Source organism: Pectinophora gossypiella, chromosome 15 (genome assembly GCF_024362695.1).
Source record: "Pectinophora gossypiella chromosome 15, ilPecGoss1.1, whole genome shotgun sequence".
In the NCBI taxonomy this organism is placed as follows: Eukaryota; Metazoa; Arthropoda; class Insecta; order Lepidoptera; family Gelechiidae; genus Pectinophora; species Pectinophora gossypiella.
In genome coordinates this window covers 12,080,419-12,093,267 of record NC_065418.1, presented here as the reverse complement: position 1 = coordinate 12,093,267, position 12,849 = coordinate 12,080,419, and the positions used below count along the sequence as shown (strand labels likewise).

Genomic DNA, 12,849 nt, shown 5'->3' with positions numbered 1-12,849 from the left:
TGTTGTCAAGTAAAAATTCGCGCCGCAAAAAATCATTAAAATTTTAGAGTTTTTTAAATATTTATTTAATAATGTGCTGCTCCATCCTAAAAATAAAAAAAAATATCATAAAAAAATAAAGTAAATGTACTTACAATAAAATTGCACCTAGGTAGGTAAATACTTACGTATTTAGTCCAGCTACTGTTCTCGTTGTTCAATTCACATTGCGACGCAGCAAAAACACTAATTCTTAATTATGCATTTTCGCCAAGGCAACTGTGTTGGACTAATGGTTATGTATGAATCCGAAACCGATCGCCTGCAACAAACTACCAAACTCAGCACATCAACCGACCGAAAACGACAGCACTAATTGTTACCCGACTAATTTTTCGGCGTATCAAAAAGGAGGGTTATGTGCTTGACCGCTTTGTAGTATGTATGTATGGATGTATGTATGCACGTCTGTTCCAACCTAACTTCTAAACCACCAAGTAGGTACCTATATCTCTGAAATTCTTCCGAATTTACCTATTTTCTTATTTCATAATTTTAAGAGCATGATTTTTCCGTAGCCGGTTTCAGTTTTTAAACTTTTATTTTTATACATTTGTACAATTCTTCGGACGCGGCTATACTGTCGCTTGTAGTATAGCCTGACATTGTGTCGCTTATAGTATCCACCGATTGTATCGGCGAGTAACAGATGGCGCTCGTCTTTGGGATCAAACTCTTCAGAGACGCGCACTCTCTACGGTGCCTCTCTTCGCGCCAATATGATCGGAGTCTTAGAAACTAATACTATGCAGGAAACTACGTTCAAACTCCAACAAAACTGGAACTCAGCAGTTGATCCGCCAGTTTGTCAAAGAGCAATTTCAGGTCCATTTAATTTAGCTCATCCAACTCTTCTAGTCAAATTTTCACCTATTTGGACGACCACCTTTCGTCTATTTTGAATTTTTCAAACTTTGTAGATATTGGGAAATTACGAATTTGATATCAACAAAGTCTCAATTTGCATTAAACGGGTGCTCAGCAAGATATTTATAATTAGTTATGTATTCATTCAAAGATACGTTATCGTTTATATACTAATCACTATGCCAACTAGGACGATAATTATATGACATCCGCCTCTAAGTGGTCGAGCGTAATTTGCTTCAGTGCTCTGTGGTGTGGTTTGACCGGTGCCATTGCTAGACTTGTCATTTACATAGAAGGCTGCTTCTAGTTTGATTAGTCTAGTGCTTATCTAAATTTTAAGTGCTTTCAAGTTCATCAGTATAAATTCTACTGAGTAAACTTTTAATGGACGTTTCAGCAATATTAACATATTCATTTATTTCGGGTTAAATATTGATGCGTGAATAAACTCTGCAAGGAGTGTGTCAAAGCTTGATGGGATCTTCGTATCTGTGGTGAAATATCATTTTGTTGCAGAACATCTCGTTCAAAACACAATTGAGTCGTTAACACAGTTGGCTCGACCATTATAGGCGATACGACTCACTACCTATCATGTTGGTATAACAGAAATCTGAGTGAGCTGTGAGTACTTAGTTCGTCTTGCGATAGATGTGCCTCTGACTGACCACTCAGGCCGTTATGATGATGATGAGAAACTACACTTTTTTGTTTGTTTCTTGAAAGTACCCTTTCGCCTCTGAGTTTAAAATTTTGATCTACATACGAACCACTTTTCATCTGATTTGGTCTTCTGTTTTATGCCACTCACCACCTGCTTGAAACACCGGTTCTCATGCAAAATGGGCCATTATACTACTTAGTCAAATGAGATACTTTTTACGAAAAGATAAAAGGAAAATTTTCTATTGACACTGTCCGAGTAACGTCATCAATACAAACGGTCAAGTATCGAGGCCATCTATCTCTCTCTCTCTTGTCGGTGGAGTAATCGCCATTCCTCTCTTCTTCCCGCCAAATCCTTCATCTCCTGATACGACACGACCTTTATTTTCTTTTTATAATAAGTATACATATAAAAAAAATCCGATATGAAATTTATTTTTGATTATTTAGAATGGTTTCTATTTCTATAGCATTTATAGTTCATTTTTTATTTTTCTATTCTGCTCTCAGTTCACTTATTGTCAACAGGAAATGAAATGTTTTTTTTTTTATTTGTTATGGCCTAGTTATTGCGTGCGTGCTTTTGTTCAAATCCCAGTGACAGAATCCCTCAGAATATACGTTTTCCAATTAATTTATGGATGACGTCAGTAAAAACTTTGAGTTTAATTGAGAATTTGCGTGCAGATAATATAATTTATAGATACCTATTGATCATCTTTAATGCAAAATCATGCCTAGGTTAATTATTTTCCTGTAAATTACGAAATTTTGTTACATTTGTATCTTTGTGTTTTTATTTGTGTGGATGATCGTTAAGGAAAAGGGATCGTTCGTGAAGGAAAGCTAGAAGGAAAGAGAGGAAAGGGAAGACCAAGAAGAGCTTACATGGAACAGATTAAAGAAAAGGTTAACGTCGTGTCTTATAGGGAAGTCAAGGAATTGGCCTTTGATAGACTGGAATGGAAAATGCTACACCGACAAGAGCGTGGCTCTTAAATTGATGATGATGATGATGGATGATCGTTAATGCGATAGATTTACCTCCGACTACTTACTTGGAATTATAGACGTAACGTTTTCTTTGATATTTTTAACATTTTTTTTATTATTATATCCTTAACCTAAATACATGGTTAAAAAAATAAATAATTAGATCGCTAATAACTTTCGTGTATTAATATTTTTTCAAATAGTAACCGATTTTTAATTTAAGTTTAGAAGTAGCTGCGTTTAGACATCGGAAAGGTTGTTAGGTCGCAACACAGTTTACATCAATCGGGAAGAAAGTTACCAAAAGGTCGGAATCTTAAAGCTCTTAATTTTGATTACGCTCCCAAAAAGGGATTTAATTACGGGCTAACTCATAAAATAGGTGTCTGATAAGAAAATTCCAATTTCCAACATCAACCTTTAATGAAATAATTTTAAAATTAATAAATAATTTACACAAGTTTACACAATTACGTACATCAACTTTGTTTTTGTTTAACTTAGAACAAAGGAAACCTAGGTTTAATAAATATTTCATTATATTTCGGCGTAGTTTGCAGCAGTTTTTAATGAAGTCATGAATTTCGTTATAGTGGTCTAGACAAAGTTATAAATACAACATGTTTTCATAGCATCAGCGTTCTTTACTTATACTTTTACATTTTTATAAAAATATTAATAACTTTCCACTTACTTAATTGAAAATATAGTATGCTTAAACTGAAGCATTATAAAAGCGGAAACTGTTTTGTTTATATTTCATTTCTTTTTGATTTTAGACAGAAAATTCAGAAAAATAATAAGTAACATAAAAATATAAAAAGACAGAAAAATAATAAGTAACATAATGGTCCCGATTCTTGCAGACACCTACTAATTTTCTTTTTAAGTTATTCCCGCCATTTTCTTAACCGCCGAAAAACTCAGGTCCGCGGAGGTCCGTGTTGCTCTATGGCCGAAAACGAAAAGAACGGATAGCTGACAACTGTTAATTTTAAAATGAATGAGTGAATTAATTAATAACCCGGGCGAATACAATAGGCAACTTGCTGACATACTACCCGTTTCACGTGTGCTGTCATTTTAATTCTGTCGGGCTATTGACCAATGTAAAATTATGATAGGGTTATTTTATTTGAATTTCTGCCTAAGAATGACGTGTGTTCGATTACACGTCCCTTTCCTTTTCGGCGGGTAAGAAATTGGCAGGTATAAATTAATGTAAAATTAAATGGTGTGTACTGGAATCAACACCATTTTTACCCTAATAAGATGTATTTATATTAAAATTTATCTGTGAAATCTAAATCTGAGTAACGTCGAGTTTTCAGTTGAGGCAATCAGTAGCAAGATTTTATATGCATGCATGATCTATTGAGTGCCGATGGGGCGGAAAGGTTCTAGAATGGCGACCACGTGTCGGACGACGCTCAGTGGGTAGGCCCGCTACAAGGTGGACCGACGATCTGGTGAAGGTCGCGGGAAGCCGCTGGATGCGGGCAGCGCAGGACCGTTCGTCGTGGAGATCCTTGGGGGAGGCCTATGCCCAGCAGTGGGCGTCGTACGGCTGATGATGATGATGATGATCTATTGAGTATATCAAGTGCTTGATTTTAAAAGTTGTTCTAAAGTATTCGTAGTATAATTATACTCTGAGCCTAACAACGCGGTTTAAATATTAAACGAAAACCTTAAAGTTAGCACAACCGTTGAGTTGTATACATTCCAAATTTCAAGGCTGACAGCTGATGCTTTTTAAATAGAACCTGAATATTCATCCTTCTCAAAACATTTAATATTCATAACTCATCAATCTCACGTTATCTCCAGGTTTTGGTGCCAGGATGTATTGTGACGAAAATACAATTACAAAACTCAAACTTTTATACACTTTTTATAACTGATAAAATATTTACATAGAATATTCATTAATAGTTTACAAATCATGCGAATCTGCTCCTAATATTAAAATTGGTTTCGGTAAAGAATGATTTTTTTTCCGTCTATAACAAGATGTGGAACGAAGCCTTTTGTAAACTTAAAAAAATAATAAACAGATACAGTATTGTGAAACGTTCATTCAATCGATCTTATTACTAGGAGTCGACCCGGATTTATTCTTAAATTACAGCCATTCTCAGACAAACATTTATTTACAAAATATCTTCATAGATTGTTATAGATAAAATTATTTTCACGAATATTTACATAGAATTTTTCTTAAGAATTGCAACAAGAAAAATAAATTCAAAGTTATCGACAAAGTCAATGACATTTTCTTATAGAAAAGTACAATTATTTTCGACAATAAGAAATATTTTACTGTACATTATATGTAATAATTAATTACTTACAATTATATCACATTTCTTTACATAATGATTAATTTAACATTTACAATTTTCATGATTTCTTGAGTGATCATATTTAATGCTAGTTAGTTTTAGTTATTCTATATATAAGATTCACGATCATTATAGTGTACCACTTTATACATTATTACATTTATGTACCTACATAGAATATTTGGAATAAAATGTAAAATACAACATTGAACATTCCTTTCCTTTTTAAGGAAAAATAAATGATTACAATTCTTATAAAACAAATGCGTGTGAAGTTGTTTGATAAATAATCAAATCTGTAGCGCAAACTTAAAATAATAAAGTCTATTTACCAAAAATTCAAACCACGCATTTACCAGAAGTTACATTCAAATTAATGCAACGGGGGTTCATCCACGGTTTTTTTTCTGATTAACAGTCTACATTTAATAAGTAATAAATAAAGTTATTTACTCATGATTGTGTGCCGTTGTTTGACTAAACTTTATATGAAAATGTAAATATTCGATAACGCAAACAGAACAAATAAAGAAAATCTCAGACAAGTAAAAAAAGTCTGGTAAAAATATTACAATAGCGGACATTAACTACAATATTATTTCAAAAGTACGATTTTCCTACAAAAAATAGTGGTCCATAATAATATACTTAATAAGATTTGGTTGTAATTCCAAAGGACATTGTAACATTATTTTTTCGGGATCAAAACATAATATATTTCTATTTTGTAGGTATTGAAAGTGATATTGATGATACATCTAACTTTTTCGGATCAGACAGATGTCTAGATTTGAGGTGTCATAAATGTTTATATTCGACAGTCTATTGCCAAAACAGTCGTTACTCTAAACACAAGTATGACGTTTAAATTGTCGTCTCTATTGTATAACAAAATTTACAAAAAGTCCCGTCGCTATAAGGAATGGGAAAAGAGATACGATAAAATCTACACCGTACTTGTGTGACCTCGAATTAAGGATAAGATTCCTATAATCTTTCGCTTCATTCTGAGAAGGATAAGTGTACGTCCTGTCTGTGACCGTTTTTATTTCTTGTGGACATGGTAATAATTCAACGGGAATCTGTAGTAGCGTTTTGTCATTCGCCTTCTTCGCCAACTTTGGCTCATCGTAAATTTCATCTGCTTCTTCGTGGAAAAAGTCATCCGTGTCAGAATAATCCTTTATGTCACTTTTATCGTCAATCTCATACAAATTATTCGAGCTTATGACGCTCCTTTCAAAATAAGCGAGGTGCGAATTCATTGACGGGTCCACATTGAATTTGCAAATGAAATTTTCTAGAGACGTTCGCACTTTCACGCTCTTCGCTTCGTGCCTGAGTCTATGCATCCACGCCAGATGACAATTGCAGTCGAAGTCGTTTCCTGAAACAATCAAAGCTTTAATTAATCTCTCTAATTGAAATATCACCGGCTACAGTCGAAGCTTGCTCATACTAATTGCTTTTTATTACACAATTAAATTGCAATATAGATCACGTATAGATTAAAGAGGCACGTTTCGAATTAAGTAACATAATTAATTAGATCTTCAAATATAATTGATGTTGATTGATTTCTGCTGCAGAAAATTAGATTCTCTCCACTTGAGCGCTTCCGAAATACGTGAATAGGGAAATTAGGGGAGGGATTATTGTGAGTAATTTTCTTGAACTTAATTGTAGTTAGGTACTTATTAATCTTTTAACTTACCTTCAAGATAGATATAACTATTCTTATTCTTCAAATTATCGTATATTGGACGAAGATTGTCAAATGTGAATCTTTGTAGCTTATTGTGTCTTAGATTTAATGCTGTGAGACCTCTGACTCCTTCAAAGAGCCCACTTGGCAGGGTCACAAGTTTGTTATGACTCAAACTTAGCTTCTTTAACAGCGACAGCCCATCAAAGGTTCTCTGCGCCATAATATAAATATCATTATAATCTAACAACAATTCCTGAAGATTCCATAGTTCGGTGAAAGTGAATGAGTTTAGTACAGCTAATTTGTTTCTTCTTAAATCTAGACGCTGAAGGTTAGCGAGACCGTTAAAACTTTCTTTCTTCAGCTCACTTATATTATTTCTATCCAATTCTAATTCTAGTAAGTTGACAAGATGTCTGAACGCTCCATCTTGTATTACGCTTATGTTGTTACTAGTGAAATAAAGTTTCTGTAGAGCCGGGAGCGAGTAGAACGTATCTGTTACAAGCTCTGTTATTCTGTTCTCGTCTAAAGTGAGCACAGTTAAATTTGGCATGTTGTAGAATGCGTATTTGCTTAGTATTTTTATTTTATTTTTTGTGAATGTCATCTCTTGTACTGCTGATAAATTGGCGAAGGTGTATGAGTCTATTTTTGGTATAGAGCTGAATTTGATGCTGAAATTTTTGAGTCTCCGGAGGAATTGCAGGACTTTTGTTGGGACAAAGTCGAGGCCTCCGTCTGCCCTTACGTTGAACGCGAGGGTTTGAATGTTTGACTGTGAAGAGAAGCTGGACCACAGTGGGTCTGACTTTTGTATCCCTCCGTTGAAGACCCAGCATTCTGTCTTCTCTGCTTCGTTGTACTCTTGGCTTTGTTCGCAGTAGCAGTGGACTTTGGAGTCCCTATCACTGATGTCACATATGTTGATGGTGTTTGGGATCACCTTGTCTTTTTGTTTTCTTCGATTTGCGTCCAGAGCCTCTATTGCAAAGAGCAACAGTAGCAAGGTAGCGGGTACCCCTCGAGCCCGCATACCTTCTACCTGTAACAAGAAAAAGAAAATAATCGTTATTAAACATCATTTAAACAAATAATTGAACGTCACTGAAGTTTCACTACTTGTTTAGATGCCCTAAATTGAATGATTTGAATAAACATAGTATTAACATGTATAAATCTCTACAAATAATTTGTAAATAAATCAATCAACTAAATGTTGTGAGATAGAAGTTAAATAAACGATCTTGTCATAATATTAATCAAAGTTGAAACTCGACGGGTGGTGTGAGAATGTAAATATTGGCACAAGGACTTTTTATTATCTCTCCTCGGCTGAAACTCCTAAGCACACAATGTAATTTAATACCATTCGTCGGGTGTTTTGATACATTTTTTCATTGATATATAATATATTATAGAATATTATAGAAGGCTATACTTCTCCTAAAAACACACAACAAACAACATTCATGCCAGTAAATTCTCGAGAATTCTGAAATTTGGGAGCGATGTGATGTGTAAAAGGTGTAATGAGTTAGTAAAATTCGTAAAATACAATAATTTGTGTTCGACATAAAGAGCAAAAAGAGACATAATCAGGTATAACGAACGAAAATTGTAACATGTCATTAAAACACATATGAGATTGACATGTCATTTTGTGTCACATTATATTATTATCATTTCTATAAGTTTTTATCACTGTCACTATTGATTGTTTTATCCAGCCAAGTAGCTAATGCCATATTCGGCAAAAAAAATAAAATTTTGTCGATTGTCATTTGTCATAATCGTTAGCAACTTGGCTAAACCCTAAACGAGTTCAGTTGGTGAAACAGTTGTCAAGAAAATAGCATTATTAGCCGAGACATTTAATACAAAGTGTCCTGACATAAGATTACTCGAAATGGTCCAAAAGCACTGCTCAACTAAAGCCTCCTCCCAAAACTCCAATTAAGGGAGATTTAATTTTATTGCTAACACAAGATAGAAGCGGCCTAATTAGATATTCATAGCTCAATGGATCTTAGTGCGATCAATTAAGTTACGTGTTACTTAGTAGTTTAGAGGTCAGTTTTGACTAGACTTGAGAGGTAAGATTGATGTTGGAAGTTTCGGGTTAACGTGAAGATGAGGTAGTACTTTAATTCATGTCACGTGGTTACACAGAACTTGTGCTCGGTTACGGGCGATAGTCTGGCCCCTTTTCACTTAAAAATTGCTCGCGAGGAATGAGTGTATATACGTAACACCTCTGTCTACCCCTTTGGAAATACAATGATGCTATATCATTTATGTAAAGTCGAATTCAGTGGTTTCAGACTCGAGCAGGATTCGAACTGTGATGTAAGTCACTCTTTCTGCGAACACACCTATTATAGATCTGTAATGTATATTAGTGTGAGTGTAAAGTTATAAATGTATATTGTATACATTTATAACAACATAATTAAGAGACATTTGTGTCACCTTATCGTCTTCCAGTCTATAATTTGACATTTGTGTAGTGTCTAGTCTGTGACCTTTACCTGGCTCTTCAGGCTTTGAAAGACACATTAATAACAACCCTGCTTTTGCGTCCCTTAATAAACACAATCACCTTATTAATTTATTTCCCTCGAAGTTAGCCGATAAAATGCATAAAATAATTTGAGTTTATTATTACATCTAGAACTTAGTAAAATAAAATCCATAATTTACTATCGATTTATTATAGAAAAGCTATTACTTATTACAATTTCTGATAATTTAATAACGTTATCTAATCTAAATTTAAATATTCATTATTAGTAAGTATATTAATTTTAGAACGAATTTTCTGTTGCTATTATTTAATATTACAATCTTGTAATATTTAATATTATATTATTTTACAAAAGAAAGAGCAGCTTTATGTTTACCTAGTAAGTAGATAATAAATACCACGGACGGGTAGGTGAAGGTAGGCTGGTGGTCCATACATTGACAACTCTTATGCAAAGTTTGAAAGCTGAGTCCTTACTTATCAGACGATGCGGGGCAGATGCCTATACAGGGTGTTAGCGACAACGTAACGAAAAGTTTGAAGGATGATTCAGACCGTGATTCAGAGTTAATACCAAGTGGAATTTTCCGCCGCAAAATTCATATATTTTTTCGATTATTTTCAATTCTATACTTTTTGCGATAAAAATTTCAATTTCTCTTCTATTAACCCAGAAACATGAGCCGAATCATCCCCCGCAGTATTCCTTACGATATCACTTACACCATGAACAATCACGTACAGGTACAGTCATGAGCAATATAATGTACCCACTTTAGGACTCTGTCGCACTAACATATTTGACATTTAGTGAGACTTACTGCTCAATTTGTCATAAAAGTTAATGTGACATGGTACCAAAGTGTATACATATTAATGCTCGTGACCTTATACGGGTGTTAGTGACAACGTATGAAAATTTTAGTTTATTTTTAAATTAGTTTGAGTTCCAGAATTTTGCGATGGATAATTCCACTTGATATTAACTCAGAATCATGGTCTGAATCTGAATCATCCCACAAAGTTTTCGTTATGTTCTCAGTAACAGCTTGTATACGGCCCGCTGCTAGGCATGGGCCTCCCCTCAATCAACCAGAAGGTGTATCGAGTATACTTCACCACTGCAGCTCTCCGTTGCTCCACTGCAGGTTGGTGAAGGCGTTTTTTCGGCTAGTTGGCGGGATCAACGGCTAAATATGCCCTCCAAAGCACTGAAGCATCTTACTTTTTCGGTCAATCAGGTGATTCAAGCCTGCGGTTTTCTTACCAAACAAATAGTCTCACAAAGTGATTTCGACAATGTCGCCATTGGTAATCGAACCCGAACTTCAGATTGTGAGCCTAACGCTCTAACCACTAGACCACCGCGGATGTTCATGCAGGTCATTTTCAACTGCCAAAATATCTTTGCCTGAAAATAAGGTAACTCTAGGTAATTGTCTAGGTTTTTTAATAAGTTTTCCTGTGCTTATTTTCACATCCTAAACAATGAACGATGGATCATCCTTTTAGCAACATTTTAATGTAACCCGTACAAATTAACTAGACAGACGTGGCGTTAAGAGGTAGAATACTAATGAGGAATCTACTTAATTTTCACGTGTTATAATGAAAAGTAGGTATAATGAAATTCTTTCTTTACATGCTATATTTACAGTTGACTTTGAAATACCAGAAAAATGCGGTCATGAGATAAAAATAAAAGTTTTTTGGTAAAATATTTTTCTTTTCTTCTAATTTCGCCAAAATCGCCGCGCCGACTTGAAATTCCTGTTGATAAAATGAGGGGAAGTTTTTTTTTACGGACAAAGTAATTTTTCTCTCAACATCTAACTCTACTTTGTTTCATTAAGATGTGATATAAGACTGGAAAGTTGAAAAGAAAAAGTGCTCCAGTTCGCCTAACTTAGTTAGGTACCTATTTACGTCTTCGAATCTATTAGCTCGCAAATATTTTCTTTGGATATTTTTAAATCGAGTTTCTGAAGAATATTATCTAGATATTTTCAATAGCGTCCTTTTGGTATTCGAGAGAAAACCAATTGTTTGCTTACTTAAGTACTACTTGTAATAAAACATTATTTCTATCTGTAAATTGATATTGATTGATATACTTATGGAAACTGGATTTAAAAAAAGAAAGGAAACATGAAACAGTAGGAGCCTATGCATACATCTTCCGATGTGGTAGTAGTTACATAATATATAATAATCATAATGTGTATTTAATTTTTGACGTTCGAAAAGCGCTAACTATGTAAGCCAATTTTGAAGAATGACGATTTTTGAATATTTGAATATAACTTATATCTTAGTGTAAATAAGAAAGAAAAGTAAATTCAAAAGAATAAAATTTTAATAAGCGCGAGAATTTCCTGCGAGGATTTTGCCTTTATACTTTTTAATAGAGGCCTAGAGCGGTACGCTCCTCGATGTATTCAAAGGTAATTAGACGTAAGTATAGAAATGTTCTTGCAGAAGCCTTGTCAGCTGCAGAAGCAGCTCCCAGGAGCTTGGTAAGCTGCGATGCGCAGCTATGCATCCCTTGAACCACATTCTTCTATGTTTCCGAATGCATATAACCTGGGTTCTTTCAAGGCCAGGGTGAATAGGCACCTTCTGGTCGAGCTCGCTCTATCTTAGGCCTCGTCAATGCCTTCGGGCAAGTCTGGGGCCAAGAGCAAACCCATCAACGGTAAAAAGTAACTTTTTTTGACGTGACTAATTGCAAATTTGCCGCAAATGGCATTAACTACTTGGCCGGACAAAAGAGGACCGCTGGGGGCACTCACAAAGTACGAAATTTAAGACTAAGGGTGCCCAGTTGGGCGCGAACCTCGATTCAGGCCGTCGTCTAAGGAAATTATATTTGAAAGAATGAATCGATCGCAGTGCGCCGATAGCGATGAGTGCTGAGTTAGGGAAATCGTCGACCACGCCAGCGTAGTTGGTATTAAGGATTCATAATCCCAAAGCTCATTTCTGCGTCCAGTTAGAGCACCAGAAATAGACGCGTGGCGTGATGGTGACGCATCCTTTGTTTAAGCCCATGAATTGGATTCAAACGACGCGACGTAGGGAGCTAGCGGCCCGTTGTAGAGAACGCGCACTTAAACGCGCCTCAGGAGCCGCACACAACGAAGTCACCGCATTTTGCGGCAACATTCCGGTCGTAAAGAGTTGCATACCAATTCATACAAATATTTATTAAATTCGGTGATTTGGGCACGTTCGTTTCCTGTGGCGCGACGAAGTGCGCGTTCACCTTTAAAGGTGAACGCGCCAGCCAGTCCATGCATTTTAAAATGCATGGACTGGCTGCCGCTTTTTTCCCTTTGTCACTGTCATGTAGGTAGCTCGCAGCCATAGTCGGCTTGAAACATACGCTGCTGCCGCAGTTAAGCGTAATAAATAATTCTCCTTCCGCTCCGTTCTTTGCTGTTATTGAGCCCACAGCCTTACAATCAAATTGACCCAAAAGTCAGCGGCACGTGTATAATCATAGAATTTCCCAAAACCAATCTCTGTCTTATTAAAAACATATGAATATTTGATACCCTAGTACAAGCCTTTGTGAAGCGTTTGAAACCAAAATTATGTTTAAAAGTAAAGAATCCACATAACAAGTGAGTTTCAAGAATTCTTTTGTTGTTACAAACCATTTACGGTTTGATTTTCAGATATAAATTATAAAAGCTTAG

The 12,849-nt window shown here is 35.2% G+C and overlaps 1 protein-coding gene across 1 annotated transcript; it reads right to left on the bottom strand.

Annotated features, from left to right (window-relative positions):
* Positions 1–1,373: 1,373 nt before the first annotated feature.
* LOC126373482 (connectin-like) lies at positions 1,374–7,657 on the bottom strand. The gene is made up of 3 exons (XM_050019638.1): positions 6,628–7,657; positions 5,871–6,300; positions 1,374–1,398 (listed from the first exon to the last, which is right to left on the bottom strand). The coding sequence occupies exons 1-3, from the start codon at positions 7,655–7,657 to the stop codon at positions 1,374–1,376; spliced, it is 1,485 nt and encodes a 494-aa protein (XP_049875595.1).
* Positions 7,658–12,849: the final 5,192 nt, after the last annotated feature.

Excerpts from the sequence above, each read along its gene's own strand:
- LOC126373482 (XM_050019638.1), bottom strand. The coding sequence starts at position 7,657 with ATGCGGGCTCGAGGGGTACCCGCTACCTTGCTACTGTTGCTCTTTGCA. Across the intron at positions 6,301-6,627 it reads TAGTTATATCTATCTTGAAG|GAAACGACTTCGACTGCAAT; the intron begins GTAAGTTAAAAG and ends TGATTGTTTCAG. Across the intron at positions 1,399-5,870 it reads CTTAATTCGAGGTCACACAA|ATACGAAGATCCCATCAAGC; the intron begins GTACGGTGTAGA and ends ATTTCACCACAG.